The sequence below is a fragment of the Bos indicus x Bos taurus genome, chromosome 15 (assembly GCF_003369695.1).
Source record: "Bos indicus x Bos taurus breed Angus x Brahman F1 hybrid chromosome 15, Bos_hybrid_MaternalHap_v2.0, whole genome shotgun sequence".
Taxonomy (NCBI): Eukaryota; Metazoa; Chordata; class Mammalia; order Artiodactyla; family Bovidae; genus Bos; species Bos indicus x Bos taurus.
Genome location: NC_040090.1, coordinates 32903682 through 32923008, shown reverse-complemented (window position 1 = coordinate 32923008; position 19327 = coordinate 32903682). Strand labels below are relative to the sequence as shown.

General features: G+C 42.6%; 1 protein-coding gene across 7 annotated transcripts in view; it reads right to left on the bottom strand.

Moving 5' to 3' along the window:
- Nucleotides 1–19327, bottom strand: part of STIM1 (stromal interaction molecule 1) — a 204970-nt gene that overhangs the window by 78852 nt on the left and 106791 nt on the right. For 6 of the 7 annotated variants that reach the window (XM_027563070.1, XM_027563066.1, XM_027563068.1 and 3 more), the window contains one exon: nt 11386–11516. The exons of the other annotated variant lie outside the window; for it this stretch is intronic. In XM_027563070.1, coding sequence (XP_027418871.1) covers nt 11386–11516 — 131 coding nt within the window. The remainder of the gene's footprint in view (nt 1–11385; nt 11517–19327) is intronic. 7 annotated transcript variants of the gene reach the window in all.

Below are 19327 nucleotides of genomic sequence, written 5' to 3'. Positions count from 1 at the left end.
CCACAGAGTTTGGACTCAATGGGGTTGCAGCCCGGAAGCTGACTGTGAGCCAGCCCTGGTAAGTGAATGCTACAGCCGTCCATTAAGTAGGTATTTACAAGGAAAATGAGGATAGGTCCTTTCCCTAGCCGAAAGAGCAGGTTTCACCTGACGAACGATACCATTCACTTATTCATCATCCCTGTTCTGTCGAAAGGGCCCAAGCAGACTTCAGTTTGTGCTCTGTCCAAATTAAGGGCAGGGGTCAGCATGTTCCACAAGGCAGGAGATAAGATGGCGACTGCACCAGGAGATAGGCAGGGAGCTAGAAGGCAAAAAACCCATGGGGTGCCTCCATACAAGTCCTTTAGATCAAAGAAGAAGAATTGTAGCAACAGAAAGGTATACATCAAAACTTATGCTGAGGTTATTTGAATAATTGTGTGTAATTATTTTCTTCTGCCCTACTTTACATGTAGTAAACTTAAAAAAAAAAAAAAAAAAAACCTTCCGGCTGTCAAAATTGTTCCAAGAGGAAGCAAGGAAAATCCATGTTCAGGACTGGGTCCAGGGGAGAACTCTGCTTCTGACAGGCAGCATGGTAGCAGCAGTAGAAATTAGAGGAAGGCCCTGAGCACGAGGCAGACCCAGGAAAAATAAAACTGGGGATAATAGCCAGCTGCCTTTGACATCTCCCCTTATGGAGTTCCATATGATAAGGGGCTAGAATTTGATTCGGGTCCCTGGTCTGTGGGTGAGAGGGAATTATTACTAGGGTTCTCCTTTAGCTTCCCTAGAACAACTACCAAAAAAGAGAAATGAAGGGACAGAGGGCAAGAGGAAGAGGGAAAGGAATTCTCCCAAAGGCTCTTCAGTCTGGTGTCCTCAAAGCCATCTACACCTGCCTAGAAACAGAGGCAACTTAACTGTCGGCTAGCTAACCAGGGATCTCTGCTTCCAGAAACCATGGTAATTTGGACTTGGAAGCACCTCTGCATATCTGTCAAAGTAAGGAGAGGGAGAAATAAAGATAGAAGTCAACAGAGTTTTCAATGTGTTTTTTAATAGAGCCCTAGGGATTCTTATGGGTTGGGCTACAGAAAGGCAAGTAGGAGGTGACCACTACTCCAACCAAAATAGTGACACTTTTACTTTTTTAACATCTTCACTGAGTTATAATTCACTACCAACTTAGTATACAACTGAAGGGTTTTTAGTAAAATCACAGAGGTGTACAACCACAAGTCTGAAATACTCTCATCAGCCTGAGGCAGATCTGAGTTGCAATAACTCCAAAAAATGGATTACTATGAGCTACTTCAGTCTCAGTTTCCTTACCGGTTATATGGAAAAATTACTATCTACCCCACAGTAGAGGTTTCTTGTAAAGATGATGTGAGCAAAGCACCCAGCACCATCACAGGTGTGTAGGAATAGCAAAACAAGTAGTAATACAACTGCTGCAACTAAACCACAGGCTGGGGACTCTTTATACACAAGTTCATTTCATCTTTGCCATAATCTTACAAGGTAAGGATTACTATCCCCATTTGACAGCTAGGAAATGTAAGCTTACAGAGAACTTTCCAAGGTCACCAACTATTAATTGGTGAAAGTACACCTAAAACCCTAATTTTTCTTCCTCCAATGCCTGTGCATTTCTTTGCTCAGTCACACAGCCTTTTAGCAGTCTCAGTATCTTCCTTTCTTAAACAATACGCCTCTTGTATGTCTTTCTCTAAGTCTTTCCTAATGCTTTGACTATAGTGATTTTACCTCCATTCAGATTCTGTATGTGATTCACAGAACAGAGCTGAAGGGCAAAGAAGGGGTCACAAACATGCCTGGAGTCCAGACCCTAGCAACTCCTAGACACAGCCCACCATTGACTTAGCTGCTATCCTGGCCAGGAACTCACAAGTCAGAAGCACCCTGTCCCCCATATCATTGACCAGCTAACTCTATACTCTCACTCTGCCCCAGAGAAACAATTTAAGGAGCACACAGCAATAAGATAGGATCTTTGCTTTCAAATTAAAAAACACATAACTCATCACTTTTGTGTGTAAGACCCTGCGACAAGCACTGTGGGAGAAGCAGTGATGGATGAGACCTGGTTCCTGTTATTGGAGGCACTCACAATCTGGAAGGACAGACAGATGAATCCAACTAATTTCAATATGGAGCAGAGCAATATGCCAGATGAGGGCTTCACGCCCAGTACTCTGGAGCATGGGAGAGGAAGGATTACTTCCCAATGTAGGGGAACAAATAGGATTTCTTGGAGGAAACATTAAATCTAGGGCCAGTAGTTCTCTACTGGGAGAAATTCTATCCCCAGGACAACTGACAGGTGCCCAGTTGCTCAGTGGCATCTGCATAGACTGCAGCCCACCAGGCTTCTCTGCCCATGGAAAATTTCCAGGCAAGAATACTGGAGCAGGTTGCCATTTCCTCCTCCAGGGGATCTTTCCAACCCAGAGATTGAACCCTCGTCTCCTACACTGGCAGGCAGATTCTTTACCACTGCACCACCTGAGAAGCCAATTGACAACTGGTGATAAAAAGTTTGGAGTTATCACAGTTTGGTGGGGTTGGGAACATGGTGGCTGCTAGTAGTGGCCAGTGTGTAGGGATGGTGCTAAATATCCTACAATCTGGCCCAAAATGTCAATAATGCTTGCAGCTGAAAAATCCTGATCTAGGCCTTGGTGGACAAGTAGAATTCTCACAGGCAAAATTGGGAGACAGAGTGATGCCCAGATGAGGATTTATCCGGAGCAAAGGCATAGCGATACTAGGAGCATGTTTGAGATGGCTGCAGCATAGAGTAAGAGAGAGCAGGGTAACAAGGACTAGTCAGGTGAGCTAAAGTCAGACTGCAGGAGCACTGATAGGCAGGTCAGAACTTAGTTTAGTAAGTGAAGGTAGGCCACTCTCTTATCATTTCATCATCTCTATACAGAGTTAATAAAACCTAGCTCTTAGAGTGGTTGAGAAGTAAATGAAACTGTATATGTACTCAGCTGGCAGAGGACTTGGTACATTCTATGAGTGCTCCTTTTCCACCATTATCCCTTCACAAGGTAGACTACGGTTCAGAGCTGTGCTCTAGAAATTCCAGTAGTAGTACAAAAAGGCAAACTTTTTGGCAATAATACAATCAAAATTATTAGGGTACAAAGCAAGTCATTCTAATAAAGTGCTAAATGAGCGATGGAGACTGCACTGCAGGAGTTAATACTGAGATGACAGAGATCAGAGGGGTGAGAAAGTCAGGGAAGGTTAACAAAAAGTGAGCCAGGGGTATTCCAGAGGACAATCTAAGACTGATACAGACAGAACCAGGAAGGGATGTGAGAACTTAATTCCCAGAAAGGAGAACTATCTGAGCAAAGGAAGGCACCTGGAATAAACACGGAATGACTATGAAAAGACAAGTGTCAGATCAGAGTGGTAGGAGATGTGTCTAATGCTGGGAAATTCCCTGGCGGTCCAGTGGTTAGGACTTGGTGCTTTCATTGCCATGGCCTGGCTTCAATCACTGGTGAGGGAACTAAGATCCTGCAAGTTGGCAGTACAGCCAAAGGGAAAAAAAAAAAAAAGGCTAAGGCCAGATTTGAAGGGATGGAGTGCCAGGCACAGGAAGTTGGATGGAAAAATAAAAGGAAACTCAAATGAAACTTTGGAAGATCACTCACAGCATGGACATATGCTGGTGGAGGAGAAACTAGAAGCGAGGGAATACTGAGAAGAGTCCACAGCTACCCAGATACAAAGAACTGAGGTCCCAAGCCTGAGGAGGGAATAACAATTATTATTAGTCATGATGATAACTTATGAGCATAATGCAGCTATTTATCTTCATCCAAATTAGCTCATGCTGGCCACAGCACTGGCTCTGTGTGAGAAGCACACAGGGCCCTATGGACCACTGCCCCTCCAGTTCATTCCTACTGATCCTCTGGCTATCTGCAAGTGGAACTGCCAGCTGCCCCTCTTAGGGTTTAGTTTGCCCAGGCCTGGTTCCACCTGGGGCCAGAGTCCATTCTTCCCCAAGTCTCACAGCCTCCAAGGACCTAGCATGCCTCTTGATGGAATAATTTAAAACAGGTAAGAAGCAAGTCAACTTTCATCCTGCTGAAGTCAAGGAGATCTGATGACCCTACCACAACACAGCCTTGTTCAAAATCCTCTACCCTTCCAGATAGGTAGGAGGAAATTATAAGTTCTCACCTGCTGCTTTTGATGCTGCTAAGTCGCTTCAGTCGTGTCCGACTCTGTGAGACCCCATAGACAGCAGCCCACCAGGCTCCCCCGTCCCTGGGATTCTCCAGGCAAGAATACTGGAGTGGGTTGCCATTTCCTTCTCCAATGCATGAAAGTGAAAAGTGAAAGTGAAGTCGCTCAGTCATGTCTGACTCTTAGCGACCCCATGGACTGCAGCCTACCAGGCTCCTCCGTCCATGGGATTTTCCAGGCAAGAGTACTGGAGTGGGGTGCCATTGCCTTCTCTGAGTTCTCACCTAGACCTTTTCAAAAAATAAAGGCATAGGCAGGAGGCTGAGTGAGCTGATAGAGAAACTGTGCCCCTAGAAACATGTGTCCCTGCTCTATCATTCCCCATTTCCCTTAACATCAGCCACTTGGATAACTATCTCCTGCAGCGGCCTGGCTCTTGGCATGTAGGCCAAGCTGCTGGGGGTGGCTCCCAGAGTTGAATGCACTGGTGCCCTGGGATGATGAGGGAACTGATTTGGTATTCTTGTGATAGAGGCTAGCCCTCACTATCTGTATCATCATGCTGAGGGAGGGATAAAACATGAATTTGGAACCTATCATATGCCAGCCTTTGTGCTTGGTGCTTTGCATACATTAACTTCTTACAACCACCATGCAGAGAGTCGCCCTCCTCAAATACTAATAGCTGAATAACTGAGGCTCAAAGAGAAGTGATTTGCCTATTGTCACATAGCCAGTAAGAAGCTAGTAAGAAGTTCAAAACCAAATTTTGAACACAGGCCTATCTATATCAAAATGCATGCTCTTTCTGAAGATAACAACAAAAACTCATGGAGACTCTTCTATAAGCCAGGCATTGCACTAAGTGTTTTACATGCACTATTTCTTTTTTAATCTTTATTTATTTGGCTGTGCCAGGTCTTAGTTGCGGCACACAGGATCTTTGATCTTTCTTGCAGCATGAGGGCTCTTTGGGTGCAGCATGTGGGACCTAGTTCCCTGACCAGCAATCAAACCTGGGCCCCCTGCATTGGGAGCGTGCAGTCTAGCCACTGGATCACCAGGGAAGTCCTTATGTGCATTATTTCATTTAATCTTCACAATAACTTCATGAAGTGCCTAATATTATCGCTCCACTTCTAATGAGGAAACTGATGCTCAAAAAGATTAAATAACTTCTCAAAGTTTCCACAGCTGGTAAAGGGAGTGCCAGATTTAAACCTAAGTCTGTGACTCTGCAGCACAAGCTCTTAACCCTATGCTATATTCTATAGCAGACACAACAGGCACTAACGGAAGCTTAAGTATATTTTGCAACTTCCCAGTTCAGTTCAGTCACTCAGTCATGTCGAACTCTTTGAGACCCCATGGACTGCAGCACGCCAAGCTTCCCTGTCCTTCACCAACTCCCAGAGCTTGCTCAAACTCATGTCCATCAAGTCGGCAATGCCATCCAACCATTTCATCCTCTGTCATCCCCTTCTCCCACCTTCAATCTTTCCCTGCATCAGCGTCTTTTCCAGTGAGTCAGTTCTTCGAATCAGGTGGCCAAAGTATTGGAGCTTCAGTTTCATCATCAGCCCTCCCAATGAATATTCAGGACTGATTTCCTTTAGGATTGACTGGATTGATCTCTCTGCAGTCCAAGGGACTCTTGAGTCTTCTTCAACACCACAGTTCAAAAGCATCAATTCTTCAGCACTCAGCTTTCTTTATGGTCCAACTTGCACATCCATACATGACTACTGGAACAAACCATAGCTTTGACTATATGGACCTCTGTCAACAAACCAATGTCTCTGCTTTTTAATATGCTGTCTAGATTGGTCATAGTTTTTCTTCTAAGGAGCAATAGTCTTTTAATTTCATGGCTACAGTCACCATCTGCAGTGATTTTGGAGCCCAAGAAAATAAAGTCTCTCACTGTTTCCATTGTTTCCCCATCTATTTGCCATGAAGTGATGGGACCGGATGCCATGATCTTACTTTTTTGAACGCTGAGTTTTTGTTTTTTTTTTGAATGCTGAGTTTTAAACCAGCTTTTTCACTCTCCTCTTTCACTTTCATCAAGAGACTCTTTAGTTCCTCTTCACTTTCTGCCATAAGGGTGGTGTCATCAGCATATCTGAGGGTATTGATATTTCTCCTGGCAATCTTGATTTCAGCTTGTGTTTCATCCAGCCTGGTATTTCGTATGATGTACTCTGCATATAAGTTAAATAAGCAAGGTGACAGTATACAGCCTTGATGTACTCCTTTCCCAATTTGGAACCAGTCTGTTGTTCCATGTCTGGTTCTAACTGTTGCTTCTTGAACTGCATACAGGTTTCTCAGAAGGCAGGTAAGGTGGTCTGGTATTCCCATCCAGTTTGTCATGATCCACACAGTCAGGCTTTAGCGTAGTCAATGAAGTAGAAGTAGATGTGTTTCTGGAATTCTCTTGCTTTTTCTATGATTCAACAGATGCTGGCAATTTGCTCTCTGGTTCCTCTGCCTTTTCTAAATCCAGCTTGAACATCTGGAATTTCTTGGTTCACGTACTGTTGAAGCCTAGGTTGGAGAATTTTCAGCATTACTTTGCCTGTGTGTGAGATGAGTATAATTGTGCAGTGGTTTGAACATTCTTTGGCATTGTCTTTCTTTGGGATTGGAATGAAAACTGACCTTTTCCAGTCCTGTGGCATTACAGCTTCCGAGGCTCATACTAACCTATTCAGCTTCATCCCCCAAAACGTGTGATCACACCCTTGTGTAAGACTCCCATCTCAGACTAACAGCATGCTTGCTACAATGATATTAGTCAGTCATTCCACACACGAACATTAAAATACAAGTGTCAGATGTAGGTAGCTTTCCTGGAAATATAGAAGAAAACAGAACAGCAGCAATAAGTAGCATTCACTGAGCTTGAATTGTGTGTCATTGCTACGCTAGGAACACTTTTCTTAATTAACATATGATTAAATTAACTGTAGTGGAGGGGGGCAGAATATCTTCTTATGAGTTTTAGTACATATGTAAATTCTTATAACTGCCCCACAACCCAGACACAGGACAGTTCTATTATCAAAAAAATTCCCTCATGCTGTCCCCTCATAATCAAACCCACCCCATATCCCTTATCCCAGGTAACCACTGATCTGGCCTCCATTCCTATAGTTTCTCAGCAAGTCATTAGATGTTATCATATATTAATAGTATGTAACTATTTGAGATGGCTTCCTTCCCTCAGCATAATGCCTTTGAGATTCCTCCATGCTGTGTGCATCAGCAGCTCACTTCTTCTATTGCTAAGTAGTTTCCCAAAGTTTGTTTTCTCCATTTACATATTGAAGGACATCTGATTTGTGTCCAATTTCTGGTGATAATGAGTAAAACTGCTAAAACATTTGTGTAGAGGTTTTAGTACAAATATAAATTTTCATTTATCTCCGGGGTAAATACCTAGAAGTAGAAATGCTGAGACACGTATTAAATCATGTTGTTCAGCTTTATAAAAACCTCTGTAAGAGTTCAAGTGACTCTTCCTCATCACAGGGTACTTGGTGTTGACCGCTTTTTAATTTGAGCCATTCAAAGAGGTGTGGATGATATCTCATTGTGGTTTTAATTTGTACTTCCCTTAGTAGCTAACAATATTGAGTATTTTTTCATATGCTTGTTTATCATCCATATGACAATAAGAATTGTTTAATGGCTCAACAAATGTCCTTTATTTTCTATGTAGGTGCCACAGAAGAAAATAAAACTGCCCTCAAACTGTCTGGTCCAGTCAAGGGGCCAGTGTTTTTTTTTTTTCCCAAGCACCAGGCAAGCCATGCTGAGCGCCTGCACCGCCACACACTCCAGCCGCCGCCTCACCGCCGCGCCGCACCCCCACCGCCGCCAGTGTTTTTAGGAAGGCTCTTGTCTACACACCTCAGACTGTCAGGACAGGCTGAAATGCCATACTATGGCTGCAAATCCTTTGTCCAAAGGCAGTGTCTCCACCAGAGGTTTCAGTAGAACACAGGTCATGAATTCCCACCCTGCCAGCCTGCAAGAACTCCCTATCAGCTTTACAAAGAGGACACCAGTGTCAATAATGCCATCTTGCTCATCTGAAGGGCCCTCAATCCTTGGCTGCCTAGGACAAAAGCAAGCAAGGACAGCACTTGAGAAGCCAAACTGGCTTCCTCCACACAAATGACTACATATTTTCTGTAAAATGGTGGCTGAATCTCAGTGTACTATAAGTCTAACTTCATAGCTCATAGCAGAGATAGAACAATTAGAAATGAGAATGAATCAAAGAAGAGACAGGAAACTATAAAAAGAAATCACAACAATGCATACGGGAATGCGGGCACTAGGCTAACAGTGCAAGAGGCTATGTAGGCCTGCTCTGAACGATCCAAAGAAAGTTAAGACTGTTCACAATAGTCTGTAAGACGGAAACCTGGCCTCAAGAATGGCTAAAATTTTTAAATATCTAGAAATCGGGTTATAGTTCAGTTATCTGAAAAACTTACTGATATGAGGCTGAATAAATGAGGCCTGAATACAGTATCCTCGCAGACTGCTACTAGGCTCCTTGGGTAATCAGCAGTTCTGTTAAATGGGTCATAAAAACCTCAGGTCCTTGATCACTAGCACAACCAGGGTTTCATCTCTGCTGTCTCGGAGTCCATAATCCAATGTACCAAGCTCTGACCTGTCTACCCAATGGGTCTAGTTAGATCCTGAACTCCATATATGTTGAGACTATCTTAAACACATAGACTTTGCTACCACGACTATATGTTTCAAAAAGAAAGTAGCCTGTAACTGATCATGAGAAACCCAGACTGGCAGGCCCCTCTGCCCACCAGAGGCCTGACACTGCAGGGAGAGCAGATGAAGAAGCCCAGGCAGGCAGAAGCTCCACTGAAAAAGAACAGCTCACCACTGGCACAGGGAAGAGCAGGGTGACAGCTTTTGTGTTATTTTAGAACAGTTTGTGCTGATGAGCTTTTTGTTGTGGTACATTCCTCTAAAAAGAACATTTTCTTCCTCCTCTCATTGACAAAGTAATTCAGCAGAAAGTGAAAAAAGAAAGAGGAGCAGATGACAAAGATATCCAGGAATTTGTGGATCTTGGAACACATCACCTTCTTGACTGTGATGCCATGCACCTCCCAGTTGGGTGGCCAGGTCCTTGGAGAGACGTCAGGAAACCTCTCAGCCTCTCTCACCACCAGGAACATGGCACTATTCCCAGCACAGACAAATAAAATTTGGGTCCTTTGAAAGCCAGTGACACTTCTAGATGTGACCAAAAGCTCAGATACAGTCATCATGGCTGTTGCCCTTAAAAACCTACAGCTGCCAGATCGTATACGTATCTCAGCCTGGTTGCCTGGGCCCCCTTTCCTCTTCAGGTTTTTGTCCTGTGGTTTTCCACCACAGTCACTCTGTCCCACCAAACCTACCAAAAATGCTTCTTCCTGCCTCCACATCTTTGCTCACGCTCCTTCCTACTGCTCAGGCTGCCCCATCCCTTTCCACTCTATCCCAATTCTACGTTTCCTCTAGGAAGTCTATTTTTCTCCTCTCATTAGACATTATCTAGTTCAACCTGATCAAGGATCCCCTCAGTAGACCAATCAGTGGAGGTTTGTGTTCCACTTGCCGATCTTCAGTGACAGGGAGTTCACGATCTACCTACCAAGGAAGCCTCTACTGTGACGAGATAGAACTGTTAGGTGATTCTTTACTCCAGAAGAATATGCCTATATTTTACTTTCCCCACAGTGTTCCTGGTTCCGCCCTTAGAATAAGAGAGACAATACAGCAGTACTTAACAGCATAGGCTTTAAAATCAGATCTGTGCTCATACTCAGCGTGTCCTTGAACGAAATGCTTAACCTTTCCAAAATTCCAGTCCTTGACAATAATACCAACTTCATAAGGCTGTTAACAAAGTTAAAAGAGTAACTATGCAAAGAGCTTAACACTGTGCCTGGCATAGAGTAAGAATTTCATTGCTAACCATTATCATCTTTTAAGCCTGATTCCTCTACTTCTATTTTATTTGAAGATAGGAATTGTATTATCTGAATCTCTTCTTTTCCAGATTAAAGTTTCTTCATTAGATTGTAAATTATATAAGGACAGCTGTATCGCTATGTAATTATAGGTATTTACTGTCACATTCGCCACGTCTAGAACAGTGCCTGGCACATATATAATAGATACTTATAGACACTGAATTGTACTGAATGCTCTCCATTTCATGGTTTTCACACCCCTCATCAGTCATGTCACCCCTCCGTACAGGCTTTCACTGCTTCAAGATGTTTCTGACAATGTGAAATCCAGAACTGAATTCAAAATTTAAAAGCGGACTAACCAGCAGGAAGGAGAGACCAGAATTACCTCCTCCCTCAAGATATACACCATATCACTACTAGAGATTGGGCATAATTTGGCAGCTTCACCAAAGTGCTGGCTCAAGTTGAGCCTGAAAACAACTGAAATTTTTCAATCTTCTCACACATGATGACTTTGTACTCTGGGCTCTGTACTCTGGGCTCTTTGTACTCTGTACTTTGTACTCTGTGGAACTGGAGCTGTAGTCATGCCCAAAGGTGAAACAATAACAGGGCTCTTCCATCCAGAGATTCCTCTCACTCTTGCTGTCTGGACCACTCAACTGACTTCTAGCAGTTGCAACCTGGAATTCAGAACGACCTTTCTAGGAACCTCTGTCTCTTCTTCACAAACAGTATAAGTTTCCAAAGGGCAAGATCTGACTGCCTTGCCTTCTCCTCCACAGGCCAGCACAGGGTTGAACACAGAGTCAGGACAGATGGGTGCCCTCCACCTCCAGCAGGAGTACAATAAGGATGCAGGCAAACTGTACAGACCAGCCTCAGGGCTCCCTCTCCCTCTCAAACAGCACAGCTCGGTCAGCGTTGTGCTTCCAGCTGGCAGGCAGACGGGGGCCGGTCCAGACACAGACAGAGAGGTAAGGCCTGCTCCTCGAGGCTGCTCTGCTGAGAATCACCTTCCCTGGTAGGGATGCGACGCTAGAGAACAAGCCAGTAGCAAGAACACCTCTCCCCAGGGAAGAGCCTGTCTAGACAGCTTCAGGGACTGTTCGCACAGGAAGAGAAGAGAGCCACGCAGGGTGAGGGAGCTCACCTCATCACTTTCTTCCACATCCACATCACCATTGGCATCATCATCCATCAGCTTGTGGATGCTGCGGACTGCATCAAAGCTGAGCTTCTCATCCTCACTGTGGCACAGGGGTTTGTCGATCCGGCAAAACTCTGTACAGGAAAAGCAAGAGACAATGTTACAGGGGGCTGCCGCCCAGCTCTATTACCCACCTGTCTCATTGTCCCTAGCTTCTAACATCTGACTCCACTTAACAGCGAGAAGAGTGTTTCTTATTAACTGTCTTCCCCATTTAGGAACAATGCTTTATTATCCTAATAGTTTCTTGGCAGGGAAGTCAAGCATAGGACTAGGAATACACTGGGATCTACACAAAGAGCATGAATAAATAACTCAACAAGAAAAAAAAATACAAATGAGAGAAAATACAAATAGTCAATGAACACAGGACAAGGTCTCCCTAGTAATCAAAGAAATACATATTCAAAAGAAACAACAAACAAATGTAAATTAATACAATCTCTCTAGAAATAGGAAAACAGCCCATTTGTTCCAATGCCAGAGTACTACATAGCTTTCCTCTTTGTTCGCTTTGTCACTGCCTCTATACATAATGCCAGTCACAGGCTACTCAGGGAAACCCTTCACATCGGACGCCTTCTCCGAGCCAGCCTTCAGCTGTCTATTAGACATCTAAGGTCCTGAGCATGCCTGACACAACTGCATGGGAGGTGTGGAGTGAAGCCTCCTCTGCCCACCACCATACAGTTATACAGCAAAAAAACCACCCAGTCCACTTCATGACACCTAATCCTCTCATGAACCTGGAAAATGCCTAGCAGAAAGAGCCTGGAATCTAGTTGTAGCTCTACTATGTGACTCTAAGATCACTTCCCTTCTTCAGGCTTCAAGTTCACTATTTGAAAAAGACATTTTAACTAAAGTTTTTGGCATTTCTTCCAATTCCTAGAGTGTAAACTCCTCTTTTTTTTGACCTTGATCTTGAAAACTACTTTCTAGGCAAAATACTCTTCAAATCATCCCCAATGAAGATAGAAGAAAGATCCTGATTTCCCAAATAGAAGTAGTCACAGAAGAGGAAGCAAAGACAAGGTGAAGAAGCTGTGGCTGAGAAGCCTTCTAGAAAGCCCTGATCAGAGACCTGAAATGCTCTCATCCATCTAATCATTTACTTATCTGCTGGTCAGAAACAGAGACAAGATCAGACAGGTCACCTCTTTATCACTTGCTAGTCACTCAAATCCTTTTCAAAATGAGGAGGGGTATAAATATCAAATTTTTTAAGTCTCAGATGCAACTCAATAAAAATGTGTTGAATATTGAAGCTCACAGATGTTAATAGATGTATCCCAAGTCAAAAGCCACTATAGAGGCACAACAAGAGCCCAGGTCTGCTGACTCCTAGGCCAGCACTTCACCTGCCTGCCTTTACACCAAGGTAACCAGATAGCTTTAAGTTAGTTGTATCTTCTGGAAGCCACAGATGGTAATGCTGGTAAGAACCACACTGAAAAAATGGCTTTAGAAAAGAAAAAATAAGATAAATAGTATGCATACAAAAGAAATAAGTACCTCCATAGACTCTATGTTCCTCTATCTGTCCTGGCAAGCTGGAGCAGAATATGGAAGGTGAGGTAAAGGTGTGGTGGATACTGAGGGAAAAGAGTAGAAAATAGCCCAAAATTAAGGCACTGTTTCTAGTTTCCTCACCAACAAGAGCTCTTAACACGATTGCTTTATTCATGGACTCCTATCCACTACTTATCCCAAACAAACTGCAGTAAGTAATGACTAGTTTGGAGATGAAGCAAACAGCACTGAGATTAGGATAACCAACATAACATTTTTCTTCCCTTATTCCTGTATTTATACTACTCAAAGGCATATATAATTGCCTATAATAGCTTTTTGATCAGCATATGATATGCCCATTCAAACAACATTTATTGAGTTCTGTTTATATGTCAGGGTCTATAATCAGCCCAGGGGATGAAAAGATGAAGCAGACCTCATCTTTGCTCTCAAGGAGCTCAGTTATAAAAGCAAGGGACTCTGCCAGGACCAGCTTGAGTGAGCCTCACAGTGTTGCTGTACATGCTTTTATTATAACATTTATTGACTCATATTTAAATTATACATGCTCATGCCTGTCTTTTCCACTATACTGTGGGTATGAAATGCTTCAAAAAGTAATATATTAGATTTGAAAAAAAAGTGGGGGAAATAGGCAATTAAAATACCAAGTGCTAAGTGCCATAATAGAAAGAACTGAGGTTATGCTAAGAGTCAACAGCTTCTTTGGTAAAAGGCCAGACAGTAAACAATTCAGGATTTATGGGCTATACAGTCTCTGTTGCAGCTATCTAACTCTGTCACAAAAGCAGCCAAAGACAAAACATGAGTAAGAGAACTCAACTGTGCTTCAATAAAACTTTATTTACAAAAACAGACAGTGGGCTGGATTTGGCCCTTGGACCATACTTTGCTGACACCATTTCTAGAGCTCCCTAGGTAGTACAACTGAAGCACACTGGATCAACAGATTTTTGACCCAAAACAAAGAAATCTAATCTTTTCACTAGCCTGTATCCACACACAGGATTATCTGAAGTAAAGCACTTCTATTAGGCTTTTAAAAATAATGGAAATAGTTTACCAAGCTCTAGGGACTGGGGTCTCCAGGCTGGGCCTGATTGGCCTACAACAGGTCCAACATGTTTGGGCTTCAAACATCAGCCTCTAGTTTGTAACCTGATCAGACAGACAGGTGACTTTTGCTTCTGGCGTCATTTGGCACAGAGAAAGATTAAAGGAATTGAGGATAAGGGAATACAAAGTCTTGATGCCCTATATTGCCATGGAATCCTGTCCAGAAAAATCATCAGACAAAATTCACAAAAAATCCCTTCAATGGAGCATTGCCTATGAGGTCTCTCCTTCCTGAGATCTTTACTATCTTTCTTAATACATTCCAACCTGGCAAGGTTTCACAGATCCATCTGGAAATTACCTTAAAAAATCCACACTTTTAGCAACACATTATTACTACAGTACAAGAGCCCTGCCCTTGGAGTCAGAATACATATGTCAAAATTCTGGCTTCATCAGTTACAACCATATGATATTGGACAAGTTGTTTAACTTTTCCCAGCCTCCAACATCTCACTTACAAAATAAGGATAATTAATTCTGCTGCATATGGTTTTGTTAGAATTAGGTGTTGCGAGAAGACTCTTGAGATTTTTCATGGACTGCAAGGAGATCCAACCAGTCCATTCTAAAGGAGATCAGCCCTGGGTGTTCTTTGGAAGGAATGATGCTAAAGCTGAAACTCCAGTACTTTGGCCACCTCATGCGAAGAGTTGACTCATTGGAAAAGACTCTGATGCTGGGAGGGATTGGGGGCAGGAGGAAAAGGGGACGACAGAGGATGAGATGGCTGGATGGCATCATCAATTCGATGAATGTGAGTTTGAGTGAACTCCGGGAGTTGGTGATGGACAGGGAGGCCTGGCGTGCTGCAATTCATGGGGTCACAAAGAGTCAGACACGACTGAGCGACTGAACTGACTGACTGACAATTGTTAAAGCACTTAGCATAGGGCTTGCATGAAATTGACACTAAATATATTTGTTATCTCTTTCTTTCCTGCCAGAGCAGCAAGTAAACAGTTCCCATCTTTCACTAACTTCAGCCACTTTCCCTCTATGGACCATAAAGAGTCAAATAAAGGAAGTACAGTCCAATCAAATTGCTCAAAAGAATGTTTCTAGGTGAGCTGGCAAGTGAGTGTCTGACAATAGCCTGTCTTCCCCCAGTATTTACATGTCTATCACTGGTAACATTTATCACACAGTATTGTTGTTGTTCAGCGCTCAGTCGTGTCAACTCTTTGCGACCCCATGGACTGCAGCATGCCAGGCTTCCCTGTCCTACACCATCTCCCAGAGTTTGCTCAAATTCATGTCCATTGAGTTGGTGATGCCATCCAACCATCTCATCCTTTGTCATTCCCTTCTCCTCCTGCCATCAATCTTTCCCAGCATCAGGGTCTTTTCTAAGGAGTCGGCTCTTTGCATCAGGTAGCCAAAGTATTGGAGCTTCTGTTTCAGCATCAGTCCTGCCGATGAATATTCAGGACTGATTTCCTTCAGGATTGACTGGTTTGATTGCCTTGCAGTCCAAGGGACTCTCAAGAGTCTTCTCCAACACCACAGTTCAAAAGAATCAATTCTTTTTTTTTTTTTATTTTATTTTATTTTTAAACTTTACAAATTGTATTAGTTTTGCCAAATATCAAAATGAATCCGCCACAGGTATACATGTGTTCCCCATCCTGAACCTCAAAAGCATCAATTCTTCGGCACTCAGCTTTCTTTACGGTCCATCTCTCACATCCATACATGACTACTGGAAAAACGAGAGCTTTGACTGTATGGACCTTTGTCAGCAAAGTAATGTCTCTGCTTTTTAATATGCTGTCTAGGTTGGTCAGAGCTTTTCTCCCAAGGAGCAAGCGTCTTTTAATTCCATGGCTACAGTCACCATCCACAGTGATTTTAGAGCCCAAGAAAATAAAGTCTGTCACTGTTTCCATTGTTTCTCCATGTATTTGCCATGAAGTGATAGGACCGGATGCCATGATCTTAGTTTTTTAAATGAGTTTTAAGCCTGCTTTTTTAGTCTCTTTCACATACAGTGTTATAGTTGTTTAACCCATCTTCCCCATAATGGCTTGAGACCATGTATCCAGCAGCAAGAAAAAGCCAGGTTCTTGATAGATATTCAACAAATGTTTTTTGAATGAATAACTAAATACTAGTTCTACAATCATTTAAGGATTTTTGGAGGCAGAAAAGAGAATTTTAGGTAGAGAGAAGAGCACAAGACCAAGTTTAACTTTTTTTTTATCTTAGGACCACTTTTTACACTTAAAAACTGAAACTCCCCAAACTGATTGATATTTACTATATTAGAAATTAAAATATAAACCCCATATATATTATAGAAGCATGTTTTATGAAAAAATAATTGTTTTCTGCAAAAAAAATTCATGAGGAGAGTGGGACTGTTACACATTTTTATAAATGTCTGGCTTGATAGAAACAGCTGTTACAGCCTTATTATATCTATTTATGCATTCAGTGTGTTGTTTTGCCTTCAATCAAAACATAGATATGCAGTTGGAAAGCAGGAGTATTTTAATAATTTTTCAGATAATTGTGGTCAGTCTTCTTTGATACTTCACCAAAACTTCAACAAGTAGTAGGTTTGTTAAAGGTTACAATGTGAAATCTGAAACTATACAGGTGAACTTTTTGTACTCTGTCACAGTAAAATCCATCTTCTATCTTGTAGTCTATCTTGCATTTTGAATGGATCTTTTATCCATGGATGATTCTGAAACAACATATCCTAATCATTTGGAAACTAGTGATTCAATGAGTTAAGCAGAGTTTCCAAATTTGACACAGTTCATTATTCAATATCAAAATAATCACAACTATAAAAAAAAAAGGCTGTAAATTTAGGGAAGCTGTCAAGTTATTGTGGCAGATACAAGTTTTCTGAAACTTTTATTTTCAATTAAAAGCTAGAAGTTTATCATTGGCAACAAATACTACCAGTTGTTCTTAAAGCAGTACACTTGCTTCATTCATTTTCAAGAAAATGTCTGCCAAAAACACAACTCTCAGTAATTGCGATTTGTCAGTTATTCTTTCAAGTGAAAATAGTGTTCCCTGAAAAAGGGAGGTAGTTTCGCTCAATTGCACAAATGCATTTCCTTGAGATAAACATCAGGCTTCGATATGCAGCATTAAGTGCTTAAAGTGTACTTCCTGTTTTATCACACAGAATACTACAGAAACAATTCAATAAATTATAAAAAATTTTTAATTCTCTATTAAAAACTTTAAAAAACCTGACAGTGCATGGAGCGGAGGATGCAATGGTTACTGGCACAATTTTGTGACAGTCATGATTCCTGTTAAGATGCCAGCAGTTTTACCTACTAAGTTCTTCTGCACCAACAGTGCAAATGTACACAGGATGGGAAAAGCAAATACTATCTTAGCATTATTATTAAGATGGCTTTGACCTTCTGGACCCCCCCAAAGACCTTGGTGACCCCCAATGGTCTGCAGACCACACTCTGTGAACCATGGGCAGATAAAATGACAAAGACCTTTCCCTCACATCCAAAGCTCCTCTCCTTTCTCTAGACAGACCTAATCATTTACTGCTCTATGTTCCAAGCACTTTGTACCTAACTCTGTTATATTAATTCTCATGCTCTGAGTTGTTTGCATGCCACAGCCAGAAAAGGGCAAGGACTAAATTTGACTCACTCTATCCCCCAGGGCCCAGTATGGCACGATCCTAATAACCACCTTGTCAAGTATGAAATCAGTAAATGCTGGCTGAATGAATGAATGCATGAATGAATGGATTTATAACAAACCATATCCCGCCAAAAGACAAGAGAATTCTTGAGTGTAGCCTCCCAATTCCCACCACCAATATCCAGTATCCACCTAATGCCTCTCCCTCTCCCAGCCACTTTCATTTCTCGTCATAAACACTAACTCATCCCCAGAGAACACATATCTGAAGGCATGCAAAGCAGAGCCACTGTAGTTGAGCTGGACAATGGATTGTCTGATGTGAGACACAAGCTCAGAGGGAAAGAAGTGAGAAACAGCAGTCAAGGAAGAAAGCATAGAGAGAGAGAGGAGAAGGACACTGATCAGACTGTTCCTCAGTGCTTGGCTGGAACCCGAGGAGAATCTGGAAATGACTAAATTGCAAATGTAAAACAAACAGGGGCTTCATCTCTGAAAATAATTTCTCCCCCTTCACTCAGGCTCTGTAGTGACTCTGATGGGATCAGAATCCACACTTACCCTTAGAAAAGGCTCAAAAGAGTATATGACTGAGACCATGAACCCTGAGAAGACGTTCAGATTTGATCAAGACCATGAGGTTGCAGAGATAAAACAGCCTGGAACCTAGAATGAGGATAGGACTGAAGGGAGAGCAGGGGACCCTCTAGATGAAAATGTAAAGGCTGAGAAGACGAACTGGCTTGGGACCTGGAACTAGCAAGAAAGGTCTCCCCTGGAATACAGCACATAGCAGGCCTAACCACAGACAAAAGAGGAGTCAGATTCCTGGGCTGTGTAAAACCCAGCCTACCTGAGGGATGTTCCTATCCCTGGTAGAACATCATGCTCAGTTGCTCAGTTGTCTCTGACTCTTTGCAACCCTGTGGACTGTAGCCCACCAGGCTCCTCTGTCCCTGGAATTTTCTAGGCAAGAATACTGGAGTGGGTTGCCATTTCCTCCTCCAGGGGATCTTCCCAACCCAGGGATTGAACCCACATCTCCTGTGTCTCCTGCATTGGCAAGCGGATTCTTTACCCATGAGTCACCTGGAAAGCCCCAGTTAGAACATCACATCCTCGTATCCAAGAAGAGGCCCAGCTCGTCTCAGCAGGGGACAGGAATTGAGAAGAGCTTTCCTTCTGGACAAAGCTGGCACTGGTTTCAGCTAACTAAGCAACGTTAACCCAAAAGGCTTCTGACCATGCTCATTTCTCCTCCAAGAGAGAACACATCAAAAATAACCTATATAGCACCAAGAGTGAACCCTAGGGTAAACCACGAGCTTTGGGTATTATGATGTGTCAATGTGAGAGACTTTTTTTTTTGGAGGGGGGCTCAAAAATCACTGCAGATGGTGAGTACAGCCATGAAATTAAGTCATGCTCCTTGGAAGAAAATTATGACCAACCTAGACAGCATGTTAAAAAGCAGAGACATTACTTTGCCGACAAAGGTCCGTCTATTCAAAGCTATGGTTTTCCTAGTAGTCGTGTATAGATGTGAGAGTTGGACTACAAAGAAAGCTGAGCACTGCAGAATTGATGCTTTTGAACT